At 33.1% G+C, this 22,331-nt stretch overlaps 1 protein-coding gene and 1 non-coding gene across 2 annotated transcripts; both read right to left on the bottom strand.

Moving 5' to 3' along the window:
• Positions 1-737: 737 nt before the first annotated feature.
• On the bottom strand, positions 738-844 carry LOC121222778 (small nucleolar RNA R71). Its single transcript, XR_005920149.1, has one exon. It is a non-coding gene; the product is annotated as a small nucleolar RNA R71 (small nucleolar RNA).
• A 13,680-nt stretch (positions 845-14,524) lies between these two features.
• Positions 14,525-18,836, bottom strand: LOC107916312 (wall-associated receptor kinase-like 22). The gene is made up of 3 exons (XM_016845506.2): positions 18,035-18,836; positions 17,852-17,956; positions 14,525-17,061 (listed from the first exon to the last, which is right to left on the bottom strand). Exons 1-3 carry the CDS (start codon positions 18,567-18,569, stop codon positions 15,962-15,964), a joined length of 1,740 nt encoding a protein of 579 aa, XP_016700995.2. The 5' UTR covers positions 18,570-18,836; the 3' UTR covers positions 14,525-15,961.
• Between the last annotated feature and the right edge of the window lie 3,495 nt (positions 18,837-22,331).

The raw sequence follows: 22,331 nt of genomic DNA on the forward strand, positions 1-22,331 counted from the left end.
AATTTTTGTTTTCTAACTTTTTCTTTTATTTGCTTCTGGCAGGTTCCTTTAGTTTATAACTAGAAGAAACCTGTCGGGTCCTTTAGTATTTGATAATGAAATTGAAAGTACAGCTCGCAGAAACCGTAGAGAAGCAAGGCATAGTCGACAGTATATAGTGGAAGAGCAATAGGACGTTATTATTATCACTGAAGAGATGGGTGATAATCAGAATAATCACCAGAAACCGTAAAGAAGCACGACATAGTTGACAGTATATAGTGGAAGAGTAATAGGACGTTATTATTATCACTGAAGAGATGGGTGATAATCAGAATAATCAGCTACCTCTTGTGGTTGCTACGAACCCTGAAAATCTAAATTTGGCTCATCGTACTACGTATGATTATGTCAAGCCCACTCTAACTGAGGCTAAATCGAGTATTGTGAGACCCACCATTGCTGTGAATAACTTCGAATTGAAGTTGAACGCTATTTAGATAATCCAATAGTTTGTTCAGTTTGATGGTTTGCAAGATGAAGATCCAAACACTCATTTGGCTAATTTCCTAGAAGTTTGCGATACTTTCAAGATGAATGGCGTTTCTGACGATGCCATTCGCTTACGGTTGTTCCCTTTCTCGTTGAGAAACAAAGCTAAACAGTGGTTGAATTCCTTACCACGAGGTTCTATCATTACATGGAACCAAATGACTGAGAAATTTTTACTGAAGTATTTCTCACCGACTAAGATGGCCAAGTTGAGGAATGATAGCTCTTCTTTCGTTCAGATAGACTTAGAGACCCTATATGATTCATGGGAGAGGTATAAGGATTTATTGAGACGGTGCCCTCACCATGGGTTATCTTTATGGTTACAGGTTCAAACCTTTTATAACAGTTTGAATCCTTCAACTAGGCAATTGATCGATGCAGCAGTCGGTGGTACACTGAAAAACAAAACACTTGAAGTGACTTATGAGTTTATAGAGGAAATGTCACTGAATAATTATCAGTGGCAAGTTATGAGGACAAAACCGACGAAAGCAGCTGCTGTTTTTAACCTAGATGCGGTCACCATGTTATCAAATCAGGTAGCACTTTTGAATAAAAAATTGATGGTTTATGTGTTTCTACACAGGTACATTCGGTGATGCATTGAGACAAAAATAGAGGTGGAATAAATAATTCAGAATATTTACCCTTCGGTCTTAGCATGGAGAATAAGCAAATAAATTATATGGGTAATAATTCTAGACCTCAAAACAATCCTTATAGTAATAATTATAATGCGGGATGGAGGAACCACCCAAATTTCTCATGGGGTGGTCAAGGAAACCAAAGACTACAACCTCTTTCAGGCTTTCAACAACAACCTCATCAATAAGAGAAGAAATCGAACCTTGAAGATATGTTAGCAAAATTTATTTCGGTGTCAGAGATTCATTTTCAAAACATCGAGACAGCTTGGAAAAATTAACAAGCGTCTATTCATGGGCTCAAAAATCAAATTGGATAGCTCGCTAAATTGGTTTCAGAAAGGCAGCAAGGTAGTTTACCTAGTAACACCGAACCTAACCCAAAAGTGCATGTGAAAGCAATTACACTAAGGAATAGGAAAGTGTTGGCTGAACCTGAAAAGAAACTGCAACAGGAATCTGATAAGGAAAAAAATGAGGGGGTACAACCTAAAATGAGTGAAACACCGGTAGTTAAAGAATAGAAACCACCGATCCCATATCCAGCAAAGTTGAAGAAAGACCGCATGGATGCACAATTTGGTAAATTTTTTGAACTTTTTAAACTGTTGCATATTACTTACCTTTTGTTGAAGCTATTTCGCAAATGCCAACATATGCAAAATTTTTAAAAGAGCTATTAATAAATAAAAGAAAGTTTGAATAGCTATCCACTGTGGTACTCAATGAGGAATGTTCAACTATTCTTCAAAATAAACTACCAAGTAAGGAGAAAGATCCAGGAAGTTATATTGTTCCCTGTTTTATTGGTAGTTTAAATATTGAAAAAGCATTAGCTAATTTAGGTGCTAGCATTAATTTGATGCCTTATAAAATGTTCCAGCAGCTTGGTCTTGGAGGACTAAAACCCACTAGGATGAGTATTTAATTAACTGATAGATCTGTTAAATATCCCAAGGGTATTATTGAAGATGTCATTGTAAAAGTAGATAAATTCATATTCCCTGTTGATTTTTTTGTGGTTGACATGGATAAGGATGTTGAGGTGCCTTTAATTTTAGGTCGCCCATTTTTAGCCACTGCTAGGGCTATCATTGATGTGGGTGATGGTAAACTTGTGCTTAGGGTAGGTGATGAAGAGATTATTTTTAAAATATATAACGCCATGCGATTCGCTAGAGAACAAGATGATTCATGTTATTTTATTGACTCTATTGACCATGTTATTTAAGATTCATTACAGGAAATTGTTCATAAGGACACATTGGAACTGTGTCTTGTCCAAAGAGAGGAGGTAGCTGACGAAATTGCTGTGGTAAGTGAGATAAAAATTGATTTAAATTCTAATGAGTCTTCATTGAGATAAAAGAATTATGAGGGCATTGAGGTAAATGATGAATTAAAATTAAAACCCTCTATTGAAGAACCACCTAAATTGGAACTGAAGCAATTACCAAATCACCTAGAGTATGCGTTTCTTAGAAATAATTCTACATTACCAGTGATTATTGCTTCAGACTTGCACCCAAATGAGAAGGATAAGTTATTGCAAGTATTAAAGGAGCATAAAAGATTTATAGCTTGAGAGATTTTTGATATTAGAGGGATTAGTCCTTTTTGTACCCATAAGATTTTAATGGAGGATGAATACAAACCATGCGTACAAGCTCAAAGACGACTAAATCCAAACATGAAGGAAGTCGTTAAGGCTGAGGTAATTAAACTTCTAGATGTTGGAGTTATTTATCCTATTTTTGACAGTACTTGGGTGAGTCTAGCGCAGATTGTTCCTAAGAAGGGAGGCATGACTGTTGTAGCCAACGAGAAGAATGAGTTGATTCCAACAAGAACAGTCACGGGATGGAGAGTTTGCATTGACTATAGGAAGTTGAACGATTCCACGAGAAAAGATCATTTTCCTTTGCCATTCATTGATCAAATGTTAGAAAGATTATTTGGGCATATGTATTATTGCTTCCTAAATGGACTCTCTTGCTACTTTCAAATCTCAATAGCTTCTGAGGAAAAAAAAAACAAAATTTACATGTCCATATGGTACGTTTGCTTATCGAAGAATGCCTTTTGGATTATGTAATGCTCCTACTACTTTTCAGCGTTGCATGTTGGCCATTTTTGATGAACTTGTAGAAGAAATTATGGAGGTATTCATGGACAACTTCTCGGTATTCGATAATTCTTTTAATCTTTGTCTTAAAAACTTAAAATGAGTACTAATGATATATGAGGAAACAAACTTTGTGCTTAATTGGAAAAAATGTCACTCTATGGTTTGAGAAGAGATTATGTTGGGCCATAAAATTTCTAGTAAAGGGATTAAGGTTGATAAAGAGGAAATTGAAACCATTGAAAAATTACCTCCCCTTATTTCAGTTAAGGCTATTCGAAGCTTTTTAGGACATGTTGGGTTTTATAGAAAGTTTATTAAAGATTTTTCTAAAATAGTTAAGCCTTTAATAAATTTGCTAGAAAAAGATGTGCCCTTCTATTTTAGTCAGGAATGTTTAGAAGCATTTAATACTCTTAAAGAAAAATTAATTAATGCTCCGATTGTGGTTGCACCTGATTGGAATTTACCTTTTGAGCTAATGTGTGATGCAAGTGATTTTGCAGTAGGTGTAGTTCTTAGACAACGAAGAGACAAGCATTTTCAACCAATTTATTATGCTAGCAAGACATTGACAGCTGCACAAGAAAATTACACTATTACAGAAAAAGAATTGTTGGTTGCGATTTTTGCATTCGATAAATTTAGACCATATTAGATATTATCTAAATTTGTTGTTTACACTGACCATACAGGTCTTCGTTATCTCCTAACTAAATCAGATGCAAAACCTCGACTTATAATATTAATTTTATTATTGCAGGAATTCGATTTAGAAATCCAGGATAAGAAAGGAGCTAAAAATCTTGTAGCAGACCACATTTCCAGGCTAGAGAATTCACATCTCTAGGAGCTTAATGAGAATGAGATAAATGACACGTTTTCTGAGGAAGAATTCTTAGTTATAACCTACTCTGAAGTTCCTTGGTTTGCGGATATTGCGAATTACTTAGCTGGTAACATCCTACCAGAAAGGTTGACACATCATCAAAAGAAGCGATTCTTCGTCGATATGAAAAATTATTTTTGGAAGAATTCTTTTCTTTTTCGTGTATATACAGATCAAGTAATTCAGAGGTGTGTTACAAAATTAGAAACGAGTAAAATTTTGGAACACTGCCACTCAGGACCAACATGAGGACATTACATTGGGACTAGGACAACACATAAAACACTTGAATTAGGTTTTTATTGGCCTACATTGTTTAGGGACACAAACAGGTATGTTACTTCTTGTGATAGATGCTAGAGAACAGGTAATATTTTTAAATGTGGTGAAATGCCTCAAACTTATATGCTATCATGTGAAATATTTGATGTTTGGAGTATTGATTTTATGGGCCCATTTCTTAGCTCATTTGGTAATAAATACATCCTAGTAGCGGTCGATTATATGTCAAAGTGGGTATAAGCTCAAACTTTACCTACCAATGATTCTAGAGTGGTAGTTCGATTTCTTAAGAAACTCTTTTCTCAATTTGGAACACCCAGAGCAATTATTAGTGATAAATGTACGCATTTTTGTAATGCTCAATTTGATAAAGTTCTTAATAAGTATGGGGTGCGTCATAGAAAAACTACCCTTATCACCCTAAAACTAGTGGACAAGTTAAAGTTGCAAATCGGGAGCTCAAACGTATCCTAGAAAGAACTGTAGAGTCAAATTGGAAGGATTGGGAGATAAACATAGATGACGCTTTATGAGCTTATAGAACTGCTTTTAAAACACCTATAAGAACATCTCCTTACAAACTTGTTTATGAAAAAAGTTGTCATTTACCGTTTGAACTAGAGCACAAAGCATTCTGGGTAATAAAATTCCTAAACTATGATCTCAAACTTGTAGGTGAGAAAAGATTGATGCAGCTGAACAAGTTAGATGAGTGGCGAGTGAATGCTTACGAAAAATCGTGACTATATAAAGAAGTGATAGAGCTACACCACGATGCTCGTTTGAAGTAGCCCAAACAATTCGTAGCTGGAAATCTTATCTTTTTATACAATTCAACTCTCAAGTTGTTTTCCGGAAAGCTGAAATCAAAATGGTCAGGTCCATTCGTAGTACAAATCGTTTTCCCATACGGTACTATAAAGTTAACTCATCCAGCATATGGCACATTCAAGGTAATCAGCCATCGGCTCAAACTTTATAGTGGTGACGATTTTAGAAATGATAGAGAAAAGCTTCAGCTTCGCGAACCATAGTACTTGTGCGCACAAGGTAAGTCGAGCTTGGACTTTAAATAAGCGCTTCTCAGGAGGCAACCCGAGTGTTAACACTGTGAATTTTCTTATTTTGATTTCATTAGATTTTTAAAAATTAATTAAAGAAATAAAAGTATAGGTTTTTGACCCACACGGCCTAGATACATGGGTGTGTCCCAGGCCGTGTGCACTACAAGGGGTTCAACAGTGAGTTACATCATTGAATTATGTAGATTTATGGGATAGTCATACCAATCAGCCTTGAAGAAATCAAAAAAGTATCATAACTGTTCTACTACCTCTGCAGGATACTCCGGTAGAGACAGAGGTACCCGACGCTCTAGTTCTAAATCTTAAGCTACATCTGTAGCAAGTGCGGGTAGTGTTAGAAAGACCAAACCTAGGTGCAAGTACTGTAATAAGTTACATTTTGGTGTATGTAGAATGAAAAGTGAAGTTTGTTTCAGATGTGGTTCTTTTGACCACTATCTTAGAGATTGCCCAGAGAAACCTTAAAAAGATACTATTCAAACTTCGAGGCCGAGTAATACAACTGTAAGAGGTAAACCGCCTTGTAATCCTGGAAATACGAGTGGTAGTCGTGGTGTGACAAAAGACTCCACTGTAAAATTTGAAGCACGAGCACCAGCTAGGACCTATGCTATTCGTGCACTTGAAGATGCCTCTGTGCCAGATGTTATTACTGGTACTTTCTCTCTTATTGATACTGATGTAACTGCTTTAATTGATCCTGGTTCAACTTATTCAAATATTTGCACAAATTTAGTGTTTAGTAAAAATTTACCTGTTGAGTCCACTGAATTCGTGGTTAAAGTATCGAACCTCTTAGGCCAGTATATGATGGTTGATAATTTTTTTAAGAATTGCCCGTTAATGAGATGGGGTTATTATTTCTGAACTGATTTGATGTTATTACCATTTGATAAATTTGATGTGATATTTGGTATGGATTGGTTAACTCAGCGTGATGCCATGGTAAATTGTAAACAAAAACATATTGTGTTGAAATGTCAGAATACTGAAATGCTTTGTATTGAATCTGATAAATCGGACAAGTTGTCTAATATGATATTAGCCATATCAGCACAGAAATATGTGAGAAAAGGCTATGATGCTTACCTTCCTTATGTGTTGGATACTAAAGTGTTTGAATCAAAGATTAAATCAGTGTCAGTGATTTGTGAGTATCCTGATGTGTTTCTAGATGAAGTACCTAGATTACCACCGGTCAAAGAAGTTGAATTTGCTACAGATCTGGTACCGAGAACAACACCAATATCGATATCACCCTATAGAATTAAAAGAGTTGAAAGCACAGTTACAAGAATTGACTAACAAAGGTTTTGCTTGACCTAGTTTTTCACCTTGGGGTGCACCGGTTTGTTAAGAAAAAGGATGGATCCTTGAGATTATGTATTGATTACTGACAGCTCAACAAAGTCACAATCAAGAATAAGTATCCACTGGCCTGCATTGATGACTTGTTTGATCAGTTAAAATGTGCTATAGTGTTTTCAAATATTGATCTCTATTCTGGTTATTTTCAATTACGAGTGAAAGATTCGGATGTACCAAAAATGACATTCAGAACCAGGTACGGACATTATGAATTCCTTGTGATGTCGTTTGGCTTAACAAATGCACCTGCGATATTTATGGATTTAATGAATAGAATTTTTAGATCGTATTTGGATAGACTTGTTGTGGTATTTATTGATGATATTCTGGTATATTCTTGAGATGAGACTGAGCATGCCGAACATTGAGAATTGTTCTGCAAACTTTGTGAGAAAAAAATTTGTATGCTAAATTTAGCAAATGTGAATTTTGGCTTTGGGAAGTTGATTTTCTGGGACATATAGTTTCAGCTGAAGGTATTAGAGTTGATCCAAATAAAATTTCAGCAATTATTAATTGGAAACCATCAAAAAATATATCTAAAGTCAGAAGTTTTATGAGATTAGCTAGTTATTATCAGATATTTGTAAAAGGATTTTTTATGATAGCTTCACCGATGACACGATTATTACAAAAAGATGTGAAGTTTGAATGGTCTGATAAATGTCAGCAAAGTTTTGATCAGTTGAAAGCCCTGTTGACCGAAGCACCAGTTCTGGTTCAGCCTGAATCAGGTAAGGAATTTGTGTTTTTTAGTGATGCATTATTGAACAGTTCAGGCTGTGTTTTGATGCAAGAAGGTAAAGTAATAGCCTGTACTTCTAGATAGCTAAAACCACATGAAAAGAATTATTCGATACATCATTTAGAATTGGCAGCTATTATTTTTGCGCTAAAAAATCGGCGACATTACTTTTTCAGTGAAAAGTGTCATATATTTACCGACCATAAAAGTTTAAAGTATTTGATGTCACAAAAAGATTTGAATCTGAGACAACGCAGATGGCTTGAAATGTTGAAGGATTATGACTTGATTATTGATTACCATCTGGGAAAAGCAAATGTAGTTGCAGATGCTCTAAGTAGAAAGTCTTTGTTTTCCTTACGAACGATGAATACCCGATTGTCATTGTCTGATGATGGTTCAATCTTAGCTGAGCTAAAAGCTAAACCAGCATTTCTACAGCAGATCTGTGAAGCTCAAAAAAGTGATTATGAGTTGCAAGCTAAACGAGTATAGTGTGAGTCGACTTCTGATTCATAATTTTAGATAAGACCCGATGATTGTTTGTTATTCAGAGGTAGAGTTTGTGTACTGAAAAATCTAGAGCTTGTATAGAAAATTTTGCATGTAACTCATAATGGTACTACGTCTGTTCACCTGTGGGGTAATGAAATGTACAATAATTTGAAATAGATGTACTGGTGGCCGGGATTGAAACGTGATATTTCTGAATTTGTATCTAGATGTTTGATATGTTAGCAAATTAAAGCTAAACATCAGGTACCTTCAGGATTGTTACAGCCAGTGACGATATCAGAATGGAAATGGGACAGAGTTACAATGGATTTTGTATCGAGATTACTTCTATCTCTAAAAAAGAAAGATGCCATTTGGGTAATCATCAATCGTTTAACGAAGTCAGAACATTTTATTTCGGTACGTATAGATTTCTCCCTGGACAGGTTAGCGGATTTATATTTTTTCGAAATTGTCAGACTGCATGGAGTGCCCACTCTCCATTATTTCAGGTAGAGATCCGAGTTTCACATCCTGATTCTAGAACAAGTTACAAGAAGCTCTGGGTACACAATTACATTTTAGCACTGCATTTCATCTTCAGACTGATGGTCAATCTAAGCATGTGATTCAGATCCTTGAAGATATGCTCCGGTGTTGTGTTTTAGAATTCAAAGGCAATTGGGAGAAATATTTTTCGTTAATCGAATTCGCATATAATAAAAGTTTTTAGTTAAGCAATAAAATGACACCGTATGAAGCTCTATATAGTCATAAATGTAGAACTCCATTGTATTGGACTGAGCTCAGTGAGAAAAAGATACATGGAGTTGATTTGATTCGTGAAACTGAAGAAAAAGAGAAAGTGATCCTAAATAGCTTGAAAGTAACATCTGATCGTTAGAAATCCTATACAAATATTAAACGTAAAGAGATAGAATTTCAAGTTGGTGACAAAGTATTTTTAAAAGTTTCACTTTGGAAGAAAGTTCTTCGGTTCAATCGTAAAGGAAAGTTGAGTCCGTGATTTATTGGGCCGTATGAGATAATTAAGAGAATTGGACCCATTGTGTACCGATTAGCTTTACCATCGGAATTAGAAAAGATTCACAATGTTTTTCACGTGACTATTTTATGAAGGTATCGGTCAGATCCTTCACATGTTATTTCTCTGACAGATGTTGAGATTCAGCCTGACATGACATACAGTGAGGAACCGATTAAAATTTTGGCACGAGAGGTGAAAGAATTGAGAAATAAAAAGGTAAACAACTTTCCTAAAATAAGACTTGGAAACCCTAGCTATGAATATTGAGTTCAGGCAAGCTTATTTTGCGTATATTAGGTAAGTATTTTTGTCCCGTTTTTAATGATTTTTATGTTTCTGAGATCATAATAGTTTTATCTAGTTATCTCATAGGATTAATTTACAAAACTATTGAAGTACTAGAGTTGTGCCATGGATAAGTATAGTTGAATTATAAAGTTTTATGGTAGAAAATGAAAGGTTGTTGATAGATAAACAACTTTTGTAAAGAAAATTTTGATGAAATTATGATTTAAGGACTAAATTGAAAAGATGGAAAATTCATAGAAAAATTCTAAATTTTATGAAATACATAGGCTGTTACTGTGATACATGAAATTCAACTAGGTTTGGAATAATGATTAAATTGTATGAATTTCATTTTCCGAGCCTAGGGATAAAATCGTAATTAATTAAAAGTATAGAAGCAAAGTAGTAATTTTTTCAAAGATGTGTATGGGATTGAATTGAGTATGAATTGTATTAAATCAAGTTAAATTCATTCATATAGATCCGGATAGACATGGTATGGAATTGGATAGAGGAAAAGAAAAATATCGAATTAGTAGCTTACAATCCACGAACACTTGTCGAGGTAAGTTCGTGTAACTAAATTGTATATTTATATGTTTAAATTGAATGATATGTATATGAAATGTATAATTGCCATGTAAAATACTGATCACATATTTGATAAGTAATAAGTCTCGTTTGAACCTAAAAAAAATTCGATAGATACAAATGACATTGTCATTAAGGGTTCTCGATTGGTTGTGATCCTACATGTGTTGCAGAGACACCACAGCTTTTATGAGCGTCCCGATACTCCAATCTCACTAGCTTTTCATTATTTAGTGTAACACCCCAAACCCGGCCCAGACGTTATGGCCGGATCTAGGGATGTGACATGATAGGGTGTTTGAAGACCGTGTCGTCGCGTTAAAACCATTTCCATTGAATTCCTTATCTTAATATTTTATTAGTTCCAAAATTGTGTTGCTTATTTAATTGATAGTTTCAAAACGGGATTTGTTTCTGGAAGCTTTTAAAACGGATTTAACAATCGTGCGTTTAGGAAAAACATTTGTTTCTTTTGAAAAACCAAGGTTTCCTACTACTATCAGTTGTAATCCATAAGGTCAAGATAGTTAAAACCCAAAACCAAATTCCAAAAGTCCAATTACAACCCAAAAACTTAGCCAGTAAAAATAGAATAGAAATAAAACCAATTATTGTCAATTTTAATTTCAAGTCAGTGAGTTACATGGCCTGTCACACGAGCATGTGTAAGACTATGTGCCCTACACGACCTTACACACGGGCGTGGAAGAAGTGAAGGCATTGCAAAAATAGCTTCGCACATGGTCGTGTGAAGACTGGGCTTAGAGTTTTAAATTGCACACGACTTGAAGGAGAGCCACACGGGCATATGACATGGTCGTGTGGCCCAACATAGGCCTTTACACAATCGTGTCACCCTTTTAAACCAAACCTTAAAATTTTTTCCCCTTGTTTTGTCTTTTTCCTCACTTCTTTCCCCCGCCCCCGATCTGCCTTTATGCACATCGACCCTTATTCCGGCCATCCACTTTGTTGCCCCACACCCTTGCCCCTTCCCCTTTCCTTTGTCATTCCCCCTTTCCCTTTCTTCACTTTCTCTTTTCCCTCAGAGGGAGAGCGCCGGCGTTGTCGGTACAATTGACGCCTATTTTGTTGGAGCATGGCCACGGGGCGTATTTTTTATCTTGCCTACTTCTTCCCTTTAGCTTGCCACCATCAGACAGAGCACAGTAGGAAGGATCCTATTTGCTTAGGCCATTACATGAGTCGCCTCGCACAACACTTCAATCTCCTCGAAACTTTAGAGAAACCCTCCTCCTTCACACTTGTTGGACAGATGACCCCATAAGGGTTATCCAATTTGAGTCACATGAGGATGATCGAGCGACTGCGTGGAGTGGGTCCTCTTCAATACCGATTATCTCATTCTGACTTTCAGGATGAGTATACGAGCTTCACTGATGATGTCCCATTCCATCATGAGGATCCACCTTATCCTCTACCTCAGAGTCACCGTCTTACTACTTCTGTTGTCACCTTAGTGGACCTCTCCAAACGGTTCACTTGTTTCGAGTGCCATTATTTTGAGCGGTTGGACAGTATTGATGCGACTTTGCAGCAGATCTGTTAGCACCTCCATATATCTTCTTCAGCACTGGCGTCTCACGATCACGATGCCTCTGACAATGAAGACCACTGATTTTAGTTTTGGTTTTATTTTTAATTTTTTCTTTTAGTTATTTTATTTTATTTTCTTAGACTTATTTCGTTTATTATCTTTTGAACTATGTTTTTATTTTTATGGTTGTTTCTAATAGAGTTTGTAACCTCTTAATCTTCTTTATTATTTGTGTTTATTTTCTTATTAGTTTGCTCGAAACCATGCACTACATTTAAATTTTCCTACATTTCTAGTTTTCACCATTCTGGCGAATTCAACCATATTCAGGGTAGTTTTAGTTTTCTCCCTCTCTTATGATATTCTACTTATAATATGCTTATATCTATTTGTACATTGAGGAAAATGTACATTTTAAGTGTGGTGAGGTTATTCATATAATTATTAGAAAATCCCTAAATTATTTCTTGTGTTTAAGAAATTTTCGCATACTTCTATTAGAACAAATTCTTGTTGATTTGGGATTTTTGTTGGTGTGTTTTGGACTAATTTGTAGATGTTTGTGCATTGGTTGATTTAAACTTTAAGACATGAGAGAATCAAACATGATAAGTTATTTTCCAGAATTAAAAATTTTAGGTTGTTTCCCTGAATTTAGGTATTATCTTGAAGTTTTAAATTTGCAAGTTTAACATAAAAAAGACCATGATTTTTTGTGAGATTTTGAACCTTTAGAGCATACATTTTTCATGCTCATTCTATTAGTGGTTATGAGTGTGTCAATTTGATTTGTAATTCTAGAACTTGCTTCGATTATGCATGTCGAGACCACACCTTTAATTTGATAAACTGAGATGATAAAGGCACTTAGGTTTTAACCCACTTATCCTATAAAAAAGCCTACCTTTTTAATTAACCCTTAGTGAATCCCGTTGAGCCTAACACACCTTTTTTTGATTGACCTATTAATGTTAACCTATAACCCTTTTTTTTCGTTGTGACTCTTTCCCATTTTATTGATTGACTTTTTGTCGAGATTTGATATGGTTAATTACCTAACAATGCTTTTTTGTTTAATTTGCTAAATTATTTCTTATTTTTATAGATGACAAAAAAACGAAAAAATCGAAAAGAAAAAAAATATTATTATTTAGATATTTGTTGTTTGAGCTTGAACAGTTAAATTCATATTTTGAGAAGAAGCTCGTTTTTATTCCTATTTATTCTTGAGTGATGCTCTTGTTTTTAATTCAACATTTGTTTTTTTTTTCTAGTTTGGTAATTTATCAACTTAATCTCAATTATAACCAACTTTTCTGGCCTTTCTCAACACCATTGACCTAAGCCCCAATACAACCTCTTAAATACCTTTTGATTAGTGTGTCATATCATTTTATAGTGGTGAAGATTTGATTTTCAAGAAAGCTTATGGTAATGACACTTCTTGTTCGACTATTGAGTGCATTTTTATTAAACCTTAAACACCTTGAGTGCTTTAAGTGAATCTTTAGTGAGGATGCCAATTCTTGTTGATTTTGAATTAAAGATAACTACTTAAATAAGGGGAGATACCTATGTTTTGTGCTTTAAAATTTTCGACTTGGATTGTTTAAATCTTTAGTGCCCTTTTAGTTGAATTGTCAATGCATGATTATTTGTGAATTATTTTGAGACATTATTGATAAGAATTATAAGTCGGGAAATGTTAACTTTAATGTAAGTTTAGGGTTTTGCTTGAGGACAAGTAAATGTTTAAGTGTGGGGATATTTGATAAGTGATAAAACTAAAATATTTTAATATCGTTCTTAATGCGTTTTTGAGTGATTATATATGCAAATTGGTGAATTTGATGCTCCTAATCCTTTGAATTCATGTTCCTATACTTAGGTGAGCATTTGGGAGCAAAAGGAGCAAGAAACGAGAGAAAATCGGTCAAAAAGAGCATATTTCAAGAGCCACATAGAGGGTGTGAGCCACACGGGCTAGACACACGACCATGTGCCAGGTTGTGTAGATTTCGCAACCTGCTTCCCAAACACACTAAAAAAATTGTAATTTTTAGGCTTTCTGAGCATTCTGAAGTCTATAAATACCAAATAGAAGAAGAGTTATGGAAGCCATCAAAGAAGATCCAAGAAAACAACTTGAATAACACCATTGGAGCCAACTCTGAAGTAAATTCCCATCAAGATCGAAGACCTTCTTTTATTTTCTTTTGAATTTTTTATGAGTTTCTTTGTTTCTTGTGGTTTTCTGACTTTGAGATGTTTTCATACAAAATTATGAACTAATTCCTTAGATACCTAGGGAAGATGAAATCTATGATGAATTCTACTATTTAATTATTGTTTTATGCGATAAATATTTGATTCTTGTTCTCAATTATGTGTGCTTATTTCTTGTTTTAATATTTATGAGATATTAATTCATGTTTAATGTGCTTAATTCAGTGGAGGAAAGTTCCTATTTAAGAGTAGATCTAGCATAATTGAGTGGAGTTGCATGCAATCCTAGAAATAGGACAACATAAACCTATCGGATTAGAGTCAAATCTAATAAAGGAATCCATAGATTGAGTTAATGCGATAATAGAAGTTTTAATTAGAAAGAAATTTCAATTAATCAACCTAGAGTTAGTTGCTCTTATTCTTAAAAGAGATATTAGCATAATTTAGGGATTTCTACGGATCATGACACCAAGTGAATAAATTGTTTAATTCAGATTCATAATAATAGATGAAGTCTGGGTGGATTCTTTCCTGGGTATTGTCTCTCTCATTGGTTATCTTTCAATTATTTTCCTGATTCATTCTCTATTGAGTTCTTAGTTAAATTAATTTAGTAATTTTAGTTAAAACTCATCACTCAAAATTGTCGGCTAAATAATATAATAGAAAAACGATAATTACTAATACTTTTAGTCCTCGTGGATACGATATCTCTACTCACCATAGCTATACTATTTATTGATAGGTGCACTCACCTTAGTTGTATTTTTAGTTAGTCACGTGAGACACATAAACACTTCATTTTGGTGCACAGCAGAAAACACGTTTGTTGGCTGATCAAGAACCTCAATGGATAGACATTGCTCCCAAGTTAGTTGTTGAAATTCAGTGCTTTCAAGAGCAATATTTGCTTCTGTTTCTTGCATTTTGACTCAACAATTTTCCTTAATATGGCCTGACTTCCCGCATCGATCACACACCACTTTCACCCGACAATCTCATTTGATGTGTCCAAGTTTTTCGCACTTGAATTAAGCTTTGAAAGATCTCTTTCACTACTCTACAGTTCCAAATTTTTTCTATCACCTGTTGAAGGCTTCAAGTAGGAATTCTTTCTCTTTTGATCTTTGACATAAAGCACATCCTCTGATTTGGGAGAAAGCATATGGTTCCTGGTCATTTTCTTTAGTAGAGCTTCCTAATTGGAAAGAAAATTTTCTAATTCAATACTAGAAGTTTGATTCTCCCATCATTGTATGAAAGAAACAAAAGGCATAGACCGTTTCGCAGTCTACGAATAAGATAACGATGCAAGCATGCATCACTTACTAGCTCCTCTGTATCCAATTCTAAAATTTCAGAACACAAAATTTTTAGTTTCAAGAAATATTCTTCAACAGAAAAATTACCTTGAGTTACCACTATTAGTTCACTCTCAAGATATTGTAATTAAGCTATATTGTTTTTAGTAAACTTTTGAAGAGTCTCCTACACTTGCTTTGGTGACTTTAGATCACAAACACGTTCAATATATTCTCTACTAATCAATGTCCACAAAGCAAATAGAGCTTTGCCACACTTGACCTTCCAAGTTTGTTGTAACTCTAAATTCTGACAAGTATTATCTGGGATTGATGTTTCATAACTTCAATAAGATCCCACAAATCTCGCCCCTGCAGAAAAGCTTCCATGCATAGCTTCTAGTAATTATAATTACCAACAAGCTTGTCTACATCCAAAAGAAGCTCTTCCACTATTCATCTTGGTTGAGTAATAATATCAAAACACTAGGTGACCAGAAAGCATTGATACTAATTGACACAATTACAAAAAAAACACTCTAAATAAAAATAAAGCTAAATATTATTATTGCTCAATCAAGATGATACAAAGAAATAGAAATTGAAGTGCTACACTTTTGGCTCAGTGTAAAACATCTATTTATACTAAAAAGCTTCCCAAAATAACTGAACTACTTTGACAACAAGAAGCTAACGTGCTCATATTTTATTTGCACAAATATAGGACCAAATATGCTAATCGACTCCTAATAAAAATGAATAACTTGACCAATTCATAACTAGCAGAAAGTTGCACTAAATTCTGACACATTTGAACCCTTCCGCATCAAAACGATCTGTTCTAACTCTATACCAACTTCTTTCATCATTGGTCGCTTTTTCCCACTCAAGCTCAAGCATTGGTATGCAAGTTTAGCAACCATCATTACCTCTTCATGTTTCACTTCCTTCACAATTCGACTGTCAACAACATCCATCACTTGGTTCTTTTCCATCAAATTGGTGAAATACGAGGCTAAACTCCTACTATTTTCTTCCCTTTCGAAAGAAACCGGTTTTTCCCCTGTTAGTAATTCAACCAGCACGACTCCGAAGCTATACACATCGCTTTTATCCGTGAATTGGCTCGATTGGAAATACTCAGGGTCTAAGTATCCGAATGTGCCTTGTACGTGCGTGGTCAAGTGAGTTTGATCTATAGAAACTGATCTCGATATCCCGAAATCTGAAACTTTCGCCTTGAACTTCTCGTCTAATAAGATGTTTGTGGACTTGATGTCTCGATGATAAATCGGAATTGAGGCCGAAGAGTGCAAGTACGCAAGGGCTTCGGCACTTTCTTTGGCAATTCTTAATCGTGTTTCCCATGATAATACGAATTCCTCACTTTGGTCATGCAGATATTGATAAATAGTTCCATTTGAGATGAACTCATAAACTAGTAACGGAACTTCGGTCTCTAGGCAACACCCTATAAGTTTAACCACGTTTCGATGATTAATTTGGGAAAGGATGACGACTTCATTAATGAACTCTTCAACTTTGTCTGCAACCATTCCTTTGGACTTTTTAACGGCAACAATTCTTTCATCGGCAAGCATTCCTTTGTAAATAGTTCCTTGGCCACCTTGGCCGAGCACTCGGTCCTTGTTGAAATTATCTGTCGCTTTATCCAACTCCTTGGAAGTAAATATCCTGGTGCTCTCTAAACTGCCATGCTTTGCAAACATTTGTTGTTGTAATAATAACCCACCATTGCGTTTAAAATTTTTTTTCTTCAACTTCATTTTCCTTCTTTTCTTTAAATATTTGTATGACCACCGTCCACCCATTACTAAGCACATTACTAAGCACAATGCTGCAAAGCCAAGACCAATTCCTGAAAGAAATGCTCAATAATTCAAAAGGCTTAAAGGGTTAATTGGTATAGAGTCATCACCCAAAAGAAAAAACACTTGTATATAATGGTTTGGGGATGGTGGACTAATGCAATCAAGTAAAACAATATGTTGGAGAAGAAGAAAATTTTGAAATGAAAGAAGGCTGTAGGCAAGAGGAAGGGGAAGGTAAAAAAATTGTGAGTGAATCGATGTAACTTTATAAAATTTATATTGAAGTTAAAAGTTCCATTAATATGCTACCATTGATGATTAATTGTTAGATTACTATGTTGTATAAGTTAATTAGTAACTTTTAATCATTCTCATGGATCACAATAGTAATAAAAAAATATTAACTATGCATTGTAGGGGTGTTCAAACGGTTAACCGAACCAAATTAGTATTAATCGAATTAATCAAACTTTTTAATCATTTAACCGTTAACCAAATTGAATTTTTTTCAAAAAAATTAACTGAACTGAAATTTATATGTTCTTTTTTATTAAAACAAATATAACACATATAAAAAAATAAAGTGATAATATTCATTTGACCGAATTAATCGAATTAACCAAATTAAAACAACATATCATTTGTATTATCAATTATTAAGTTCGTTGATTCGGTTAATTATCTAATTTCGAACCGAATTAACCGATAATCAAACTTTCCAAAAATAATTAACTGATCTCCGACCGAATTAGATCGATTAGGCAACCGATTAATCATCGATTAATTTGATTTTAACCAAAATTTAAACCATCACTAATGCAAAGGGAGTTAATTTACCTAAAGGAAGAATCCAAGTTTTTCTTCGTGTGCATACGTAATGCCCTGGCTTATTCACACAAGTCGCATCCCCGCACTTCAACTCGTCCAGGCATTCGTCAATATCTAAACAATTCCATTAACTTTTGAAAGAGTAAAATAAGAAGTATCAAACAAGGGATGTGAAGAGATTTTGGATTTTACCTTGGCATCCATCAGGAAGATATGCATTCCCTTGATAACCACTCTTGCAATGACATCGAATTGATTTGTCAATATGAGGGTCCGACAACTCTAAACCATACGGCGTACAATTATATTCTCTTCCTTCTTCGCTCAACTCAAAATCCTCTTTGGGTATCGCCCAATCAAGCACAGCACCCACAGCCTCCATTTTCTGCAAACCGGACCTGTTTGCTACATTCGATGCCCAGTTTTTCTCCACCACGTAGGCTAACTTGCACCCATCAGATTGGCTATCAAAGGTAGCATTAAATGTTTTGAGAGCCCATGGTAATTCCCTCTCGCAGCATGTATCGTGGCAGATGTTATAAGGATTAGAACCAAAGAGTGCGTCCCCAATACAAGCTGATCTACACGAAGTGTTGGTGTCAACTTCCGCCAGGAAAGCCGTGCTATTACAACCAGCGGCTAGGAACCTGTTCCTGTACTCTGAAAAGAAGAAAGGGCTGCCTGTTAGATCCACCCCAAGGCTGGTTTCCCTACCTGAACAGTTCATTGAAACTACTGGACTCTTCACACGATGGTACTCAAGGTCCGGATCATAATCAGCAGATCTCAAAGAAAATTCAAAACCTCCATGTTTGTTCTTTTGAGTAAAATTGTAGGAGGGGTTGAAGTTTCATTGCAAAAGACCTCAAACCATGCATTCAAGGAACAGTTGGGTCCAATTCCAAAAGGGTAGGGAACTCTAACATCTCCACAGCTGCCTTTGCAACCAGGTTTTGCTGAGGAATTAGCTGCTGATGCTAGGTCGGTAAATAGCAAAAGCAACAAACTGAAACTTAATGCAAATCTCACAATCATTTTTGTTTTCTTCTTTTTGGATCATTTAGCCGAGATATATATATAGGCAAAACTATAGATTCTTTCAAACTTTACTATTACCATTGGTTGAAGTATTATTTTCTCTCATTGGTTTGTGGTAATATTTAACATTGACATGATTTGTTTACAATAAAAAGAAAAGAAAAAAAACCTTTTACTTATTTTGAGACATCTTATCTTTTACAAGAAATTTTACTATCCTTTTAATTGTATCAATTGTTTTTTATTTTTGTAAAAATAGAACTTCGGTAATAACAATATATCGCAAAGAAAAGAAAAATAAAAATAAAAAACACAGATTTTTATGTGAAAACCCTTTCGGAAAAAACTACGGGCAGAGGAGAAGAAAATTCACTATGTCGAATTCGAAAATTGATTTCAAGAAGAGTAGACTCTGTCTATTTATAGGCTTATAAAACTATATTCTAATAGAAGTGTAGTAAAATTGAAACATCTTATTCTAATCAATATCAAATAGATGGAGTTTAATAATGTTTAAAAAACTTTATTCTAAAATAAAATAAAAAAAGTATAATTCTATAGGAATTTTACTTTTATTTTATTTTACCACTGTATTTTATTTAAATAAAGATTGGGTCACTTAATTCTAACAATTTTATATAAACTATTTTTGAATATATATTAAATAAAAATTTCCTCTCGTAAAACATTGTGGTTACGTATTCGATTTTTTCTTTCCTTCGTCTCGGTGTATTTAAAGTTAAACTCTAAAATTCAACAAAAGCATCCTTTTGAATTAAGATATTTAATTTTATTAAAGTATTTTAGAGTTTTGATATATATAGATAGATATTTTTCTATTAAAATTCTTTAATTATTCCACTCTTATTCAACTATTCACAGTGCCTGAAAAATGGCATTCTTTCAAGCATATTGACTAAATCAAAACTCAATTTTTTTTCCACAAAGTATTATCAATGTGGGGCGCCATACATTATGAACCTGCGGAGAATTTCCTCCAGACTTTACTTGAAGTCTCCCCTCTGTCTCCTTTTCTATACAAAATTAATTTATTCTCATTATATATAAGAATTGCATGTAAATGTAATGCGATGGTTGCTTAAGTCATCTCTTAATTTTGATGTTAGGGGTTCGATCTTCATTTATAGGAGTGGAGTATATTTTATGGTTAGTGGTTTATTTTTTTGAAAAGCACTCACAATAAGAAGATTAATCACTATTACTAGCGATACCCTAGTTTCAGCTCAAAAAAATGTCTAACGTTTCATCTTATCTATCATTTCATGTATGAATATTATTTGATACATTGACGGTAGAGGTTTTTTAACTTTAGAAACGGGCTTAAGAGATTACAAAATATCCTTAATTGATATTTTAAAAAGGAAAAATATCTAGTACACTACCCAGTGGAATTTTTAGACTCCACCAATAGAGTTAGAGGGTTGACAAGTGTCCTATAGAGATCTAGTACAATATTAAAAAATTAAAATTAAAAAAAAAAGCTACTTATAAAATAAAAAATATATTGCAATATATCATATACTCACTATTTTAAAAAATAAAAACTAAATAAATATGACACATAAACCTACTTATAAAACTAGAAAACTTCAGCACCAATATATCAAATAATAAGCCTTCATTATATCATCTGACTTAGTCATTACGCAATATGACTTTCTTTTACAACGTTTCAATTACGTTTGCAATCGTACATTTATTCATGGCATTTGGAAAATAGCAAATATGACTTAGTTATGGAAAAAATATATTATTAAAGTGGTCGACGAAATTTTCATTTTAAATTAAAGTATTTTATTATATATATAAAATTCTCTATTAAAATTTTTATTTTTTTATTTAATTATAAAGTATTTAGTTTAATTTAAAGTTTTTCTGAATTGTTGCAATTAGATAGGAGTTTTCTTTTTTCTTTTTCTTCAACGCAATTAGGTAAGAGTTGAATTTTAAACTGATTGGCGATAAATTGAAAAAATAAGATTAAATTAACTAATTGATAATAAATAAATGTATGAAAAGAGAATAAGAGTTATTGATGCAATGGATCAACGATTGTTAAAAGAGATGGGTTGAGTAGTTAAATTCTTTAGGAGCAGAGAATTTGAAGCAGAGAGGAAGAAGAAGCCCCCTTTTGGGATGTCTGTCGACTTTTATTAAATCGGGTTGGACTTCGGGTCAAATTATGATTATATAACAATTTTTCCTCCACATGGTCGAAGAAGAGTTATAAAGTGACTCTTCTCAAACAATCTGACATTTATGAAATATGTACAATTTGGGGCTTACCATATAGATTTTACCTTGAAGCATTATTTAACAGGTTTTGTTGTTTAAGGTTTAGGGTTTATAATCCAAACTAGAGTCAATTTACGTGATCATGTCACGCATTTCATTATTAGTGGTTTATTATTTACAAAATTTTGTATATTGATTTAATTCTAATATTTTTAAAATTTTATGATTAGTAAATAATAGAAAATATATTAAAAATATTGATAGTAAATTTTGTAATTATAAATATTAATAATTGTAAAACTATAATCGATGTTGAATAAATTTAATTATCTAAATTGTTAAAATTAGTTGCTTCAAATATTTGCTATCTAAATCATCAAATATTTAAGTGTTTATTACAAACTACATCAACCAACTAAGAAATTCTAACCGAAATTAAAATTTCCATAATGTCAAAAAAAATCAATAATTTTACAAATTTTAGTAACTAAATTATAAACTTCTCAAAGTTAGGTGACCTAAATAAAAAATTTTGAAAAAATAAGTGATAAAAGTGTTATTTAAAATTCAAAAATTATTAATATGTTAACTCATAATTATTTTCAACTCATGTTTTTTAAATGTTGAAAATTTAAACAAAATTATTAGTAAAAAAACTATATAGTTTATCTATATAATACCTAATTGAAAATATATGATTTGTATTAAAATTATAATTCTAAAAAAATTGTAATTAAAATACAAGTGTTACGTTTTTAAATGTATTACATCAAATTAATTCATAAAATTTTATTATAAAAGATTATAGTATTTATATTCTAAATAATTCACATGTAAATGCATATAAAAAGTTCTCAAATAAAGAAATATATATATTTATTTTAATTGATATTATGGTTTAATATTTTTTATATTTATTCATATTTTGAATTTAATTTTAGAATTTTATATAATGTAATATAATGAATATTATTTTAATTATGTTTTTATATAAATTATAGTAAAGGGATATATAATAAAAGATTATATAATACTAAAATCTATGTAAGATATTAGTATAGATGATAAGAAAATTTTATTTTAAGAACATAAGCATTTTTAGGATACAATTATCATTAACTATTTAAGTTTAAAATATGATAATTAAGTGGGTTAAATCACAATTAAGTCTACATAGAATGATATTTTGGATTAA

This window comes from Gossypium hirsutum, chromosome D10, assembly GCF_007990345.1.
Source record: "Gossypium hirsutum isolate 1008001.06 chromosome D10, Gossypium_hirsutum_v2.1, whole genome shotgun sequence".
Classification (NCBI taxonomy): Eukaryota; Viridiplantae; Streptophyta; class Magnoliopsida; order Malvales; family Malvaceae; genus Gossypium; species Gossypium hirsutum.